This window comes from Zalophus californianus, chromosome 10 (genome assembly GCF_009762305.2).
Source record: "Zalophus californianus isolate mZalCal1 chromosome 10, mZalCal1.pri.v2, whole genome shotgun sequence".
NCBI classification, from domain to species: Eukaryota; Metazoa; Chordata; class Mammalia; order Carnivora; family Otariidae; genus Zalophus; species Zalophus californianus.
In genome coordinates this window covers 97,745,135-97,751,134 of record NC_045604.1, presented here as the reverse complement: position 1 = coordinate 97,751,134, position 6,000 = coordinate 97,745,135, and the positions used below count along the sequence as shown (strand labels likewise).

At 40.6% G+C, this 6,000-nt stretch overlaps 1 protein-coding gene across 4 annotated transcripts in view; it reads right to left on the bottom strand.

Annotated features, from left to right (window-relative positions):
• Positions 1 to 854: 854 nt before the first annotated feature.
• The window catches only part of LOC113932336 (alpha hemoglobin stabilizing protein), a 10,450-nt gene continuing 5,304 nt past the window's right edge, over positions 855 to 6,000 (bottom strand). For 2 of the 4 annotated variants that reach the window (XM_027611292.1, XM_027611291.1), the window contains exons 3-5: positions 1,671 to 1,732; positions 1,423 to 1,501; positions 855 to 1,200 (exon numbers count right to left, since the gene is read on the bottom strand). In XM_027611292.1, coding sequence (XP_027467093.1) covers positions 997 to 1,200; positions 1,423 to 1,497 — 279 coding nt within the window. In that variant the 5' untranslated portion in view covers positions 1,498 to 1,501; positions 1,671 to 1,732 and the 3' untranslated portion in view covers positions 855 to 996. Of the gene's footprint in view, positions 1,201 to 1,422; positions 1,502 to 1,670; positions 1,768 to 6,000 lie in introns of all 4 variants that reach the window. The other 2 variants (XM_027611290.1, XM_027611293.1) reach the window with 2 other exon arrangements.

The following is a 6,000-nucleotide window of genomic DNA, read 5'->3' as shown; positions in this document are numbered from 1 at the left end:
CGCCCCTGGACCGGCACTTCCTGCCCCTTCCCCACCTCTATCCCTCCTCCCCTGCTCACTGGTGCGGGCACCTCTGATGCTTTCCGCAGATGTCACAAACCTTGTGGGATATTCCTCTTTCTAACACCTTCATTTCATTTTTTTAAACACTTGTGAGCCTGACCCCACCGTGATTCCACCCTGCAATGAATAGGTTTATAAGGTTTAGATGTTGAAGAGAAAAGAAGTCTAGGCCAGGGAATGTCAGGAAATGGTTGGGGCCTCAGAGGCAGGCGGGAATCTTGCTTCCCAAACCTGGGATCTGAGGCTGAGGGGTTATAGAGCCAAAGGTTTTCCTATCTGAAAAATAAGGGATGTATTGAATGGTTCCCAAGATCCTTTCCAACTCTAAATCACAACGATGCTCCAGGGAGGTATTCTGTGGTATTAGAGTCATTAGTTCCTAGAACTTTGTTCAAGCTGGGGCTAAGGGAAAGGAATTGGAAAATTGAGGTGGGTGGCCTCTTGATTCCACCTAGCGTAGGATGAACACGACCGGGAGTCTTCAACAACTTTCTTCTAGACAAGAATGCCGCAGGGCCACAATTTCTGGAGAACTTTTGCTTTTTTTTTTTTTTTTTTTTTTACGACCCCTCCCCCCAGCACTTTCTCTTTAGTCTCTGCCTGCCTGGCTTCTCCTTCAGGCTATTTTAATACTGCCCTGTGGTTACTTAAGGCTGCTAACCTCTGCTCTAAAGAAATTAAATATCCAAGATCATATCTAGGAAGCAGAGTTAAAGGAAAGGGAACCAAATGCCTCCGCAAGTCAGGGACCAACAACTGAAAAAGAACAGAAGAGCCAGGAAGACCAGCAAACCAATTTGGTCTTTATTGAGGTGTCAGGGTAGAGTAATAATATGAAGGAGCAGAGCCTGAGCACTTGAATAACACAGAGGCAGGATTTAATGCAGGTCTGGTTATTTGGGCTAGGAGAAAGGCAGTGGGTGATTTAGGTGCTCAAACGTTCTTCAGGAATGCCCTATACTTGGCCAGGAAAGGGGCGGACAGAGTATTTAGCTCTTGCTGAAGTTCCTGTAGAGCCCTCTCCTGCTCTTGCTGCTCCCCCACCATCTGCTTCCTGTAATAGTTGATGTAGAAGTTCACCCAGTCATCCACCATAGTCACCATGGCTTCTGCAGGGATAGGAGGATTAGGGAAGACCTGTAGGGTGAGAGGGTAGCAAGGGAGAATGTGGTCAGCAGTGTGATTCAGGAATAATTCACAAACTCCGACATCCTCCTTTCTCTGATTTGTATTCCCTGTCTCTAATTGTTTCCATCAACTGCACCACTGCTCTCCCAGCTCCAAATTATTCTCTCTTCTCTGCCCTCACCCACCTGCCAAGAGTCTAGGCCTGTCCTTTGAAACAGTGCCTGGGCTTACCTGCTGATTCAGCAGAACACTAAATTCCTTCATTCCTGTAGAAATGAGATCCTTATTGGCCTGAAGAAGAGCCATCTGCCTAAGTTAGAGAAAGAGATAGAATTTAAGTATCCTTTTTCCTCATTCTTGGGTATTTCCCCCAATTCCCTCATTGCCCTTAAAGATCTCTGGTGCCTTGCAGGACCACCTCTCCAACACCTTTCAAATCATGCCCCTCCTGAGATCACATTTCTCCCAGGTTGGCTCACCTGCAGGTCCAACGGTGCTATGTATGTCTCACCCGCACTTTCCAGGGTATGTAGGTCCCTCTCTGAGATAAATGTAGGCAAGGAGTCACATATCAGCCTAAGAGGGAAACGCCCTGCATCTAGGTTCTGAAGGAGGGTGATAGGTCAACCAGGGGATGGGAAGGAGGGAGACGTTTCCCTGAAGTTAAAAGATAGCAAGGCCAAGAAAAACAGATAAGTGGGGAGACCCAGAAAACCAAACCCAGGACAGATCCTTGCCATCTGCCCCACATCCCAGTATTCACTCCAAAACTAAAATTCAGGCCAACAAAACTAATATTAATTGACTCCCCGTGACATGACAGACACTTCTTTCATTTTGTTTTAACTCCAGTATACTTAACATGCAGTGTTATATTAGTTTCAGGTGTACAATATAGTGATTCAACAATTCCATATGTCATCCTGTGCTCATTATGACAAGTGCACTCCTTAATCCCCATCACCTGTTTCACCCATCCCCCTAACCCACTTCCCCTCTGGTAACCATCAGTTTGTTCTCAGTAGTTGAGAGTCTGTTTCTTGGCTGGTCTCTCTCCCTCTCTGTCTCTGTCTCTCTTTTCCTTGCTCATTTGTTTCCTAAATTCCTCATATGAGAAATCATATAGTGTATTTCTCTGACTGACTTATTTTGCTTAGTTCCACTTATATTCTCTAGCTCCACCCATGTCATTGCAAATGGCAAGATTTCATTCTCTATTCTGGCTGAATAATATTCCATTTATATATGGTAATTATTCTCCAATTCATAGATGATACATTATAGCAGCTACATTAATCATTTGTGTCAGGCACTGTTTTAAGCATGTATTAAGGTATTTATCCTTATAAAAAATCCAATTGGGCAGAGATTAATAGAAGCCACATTTTGTGGATGAGACACCTGGAAGATGTGGGAAACTGGACTCTACCAGGCTGTGCTCTGTAAGAATGGTGACACATTTGGGACGCCTAGGTGGCTCAGTCGGTTGAGTGTCCAACTCTCAGTTTCAGCTCAGGTCATGATCTCAGGGTTGTGAGATGGACCCCCCCCCGCCCCGCACTGGGCTCCGTGCTCAGTGGAAAATCTGCTTAAGATTCTCTCCCTCTCCCTCTGCCCTCTCCCCACTCGAACTCTCTATTTCTCTCTCTAAAATAAATAAATCTTTTTAAAAAAAGAATGGAAACAGATTTGTCTTGTTCTCTACCATATCATCAGGTATTCAACAAAGCAGAAATACTTTTTTCTTTTTAAATATTTTTCTAATATTTTACATTTTTAGTAGATGTTTTTCAAATTTTGAAATCACCAAATGCCAACTGAAGTAAGTGCTTTGAAACAATTGTTTCAAAACAATACAAAAATGTACACTGAAAGAGTTGGTCATTTTTGTTTCCTCCCCCAACAAAGTTATCAGCATTAAAGATGTATTTATTTCCTGTCACATCTTTCTCCATTCAAAAACCAACATTCATAGGCACCTACATACTCATAAAGGCTTTGTTGATTTGCTTTTTTGTTTATAGCATGTTCTTAATTAACATACAACAAAATCGATTTCCCTTTGTGTACATTTATGAATTTTATTACATAGATTCATATAACCACTACCACAATTAGGACACAGAATATTTCTATCGCCCCAAAAACTCCTATATGCTACCCCTTTGTAGTGACCCCCACTCCCATACCTAAACCTTGCCAACCACTGATCTGTTCTCCATCACAACAATTTAGTGTTTTTGAGGATGTCCTATAATGGAATTATACAGTATATAACCTTTGAGAGTGGTTTTTTTCACTCAGAATAATGCCTTTAAAGTTCATACAACTTGTTGCAAGTAGTAAGTTGTTCCTTTTCATTGCTGAGTATGCATCACATGGATGCACTATAGTTTGCTTATTCATTCACCCACTGAAGGACATCTGGATTATTTGCAGTTTGAGGCAAGCATGAATAGAGCTGCTATAAATATTTGTTACAGATTTTTGTGTGAACATGTTTTCACTTATCTAGGGTAGAAAATATTTGTTATCACTAGGAGAAAAAATTGCAATACAACCTGACAAGGAACATGTATACAGAATTTATGACAAACTCTTATATTTTGATAATAAGACAATCTAGTCTTTTAAATTGCTAAAAGGCTAATATAAACATTTCACAAAGAAGATATACAAATAGCCAATAAGCATATGCAAAGACATTCAACATTATTACTCATCAGGGAAGTACAAATTAGAGCTACAAGGTGATACCGTCACATGGCCACTACAATGTCTAAAATTTATTTATTGATTGATTGATTTTATTTATTTTTGCTAGAGAGAGAGTGAGAGTACAAGCACAGGGAGCGTCAGGCAGAGGGAGAAGCAGGCTCCCCGCTGAGCAAGGAGCCCAATGTGGGACTCCATCCCAGGACCCCGGAATCATGACCTGAGCCGAAGGCAGCCGCTTAACCCACTGAGCCACCCAGGCGTCCCCAGTGACTAAAATTTAAAAAGACAGATTAAGTGTTGGTGAGGATATGGGATGAATAGAATTCTGATACATTGCTAATGGGAGTGTAAAATGGTGCAACCACTTTGGAAAACAATTTGGCAATTTCTTATAAAGTTCAACATACACTTACCACATGACCCATCAATTTCACTCCTAGATAGAGTTCATGAGAAATGAGCATACATGTCTACAAAAACACTTAACATGCAAATACAAATGTTCACAGCAGCTTTATTCATAATAACCAAAAAATGGGAACGACCCAAATGTCCAATAACCACTGAATAGATATACAGATTGCGGGTATATTCATACGATTATATACTACTCAGCAATAAAAAGGAACAGACTAATGGTCCTCATGACAACATGGATGAATCTCAGAATAATTATGTTGAGCAAAAGAAGTCAGACATACAATAAAGAGGAAGAAATGGGAATAAAAAAGACATGAGGGGCGCCTGGGTGGCTCAGTCGTTAAGCGTCTGCCTTCGGCTCAGGTCATGATCTCAGGGTCCTGGGATCGAGCCCCACATCGGGCTCCCTGCTCAGCGGGAAGCCTGCTTCTCCCTCTCCCGCTCCCTCTGCTTGTGTTCCCTCTCTCGCTGTGTCTCTCTCTGTCAAATAAATAAATAAAAATCTTAAAAAAAAAAAAAAGACATGAAGTGGGGAGATGGGTGAAATAGGTGAAGAAGGGGATTAAGAGTACATTTATCCTGATGAGCACTGAGCAATACATGGAATTGTTGAATCATTATTTTGTACACCTGAAAATTAATATAACACTGTATATTAACTACACTGAAATTAAAATTTTTTGAAAAAAGAGAAGCCAGAGATAAAATATTATATACAATGTAATTCTCTATCTATGAAATTCTCCAATAGGCAAAAATAGTCTATAGTGACAGAAAGCAGATCCAAACACAAGAGTGGAGATTAAAATGCAAAGCTGCCCAAGGGAAATTTTTTGGACAACAGAAATGTATATATCCTGATTATGACAAGCAGTTCCATGCACTGTTAGCAGGAGTGTAAATTGGTAAAGGTTTTTAGAAGGATAATTTGACAATATTTGTTCAAATTAAAATATGCATATGCTTCAATCCAATGATTCTGCTTTGAACTCTATTTTAAAGAATTATTCAATTCAATGCACAGAAAGGCCTGTACAAGGAATTTGCCATAATAATAATGAAAGTATTTGTAATAATGAAAAGGCAGAAAAACCCAAATGCTCCTTAATATGAGGAGTCATTAAAGAAATTACGGCATATTCATACTATGGCATGACATGCAGCTATTAAAATAAATGAGATAGATATTTATGTGCTGATTTGAAAAGATATCTAAGGTCAATGTTAAAAAGGGACGTCTGGGTGGTTCAGTTAGCCAAGCGTCTGCCTTTGACTCAGGTCATGATCCCAGGGTCCTGGGATCGAGTCCCACATCAGGCTCCCTGCTCAGTGGGGAGCCTGCTTCTCCCTCTGCCTGCTGCTTCCCCTGCTCGTGCTCTCTCTCTCTCTCTCTCTGACAAATAAATAAAAAAAATCTTTAAGATAATGTTAAATGAACCATAGTTAGAGCAGACTACCCTATAGGAGTAAGGATTAAACATAAAACTCTCTCTCTTTAAGTGTGTGTGTGTGTGTGTGTGTGTGTGTGTGTGTGTGTGTGTGTGTGTGTGTCTAGAATAGTAAACAATGATCACTTGTGGGGATTGACTAGTATTTGCTGGGAAATGGAAAAGGGAATAAATGTCAACAGAGAAATTGACCTTATCTATCTATGTTATTGTTTGAATTATT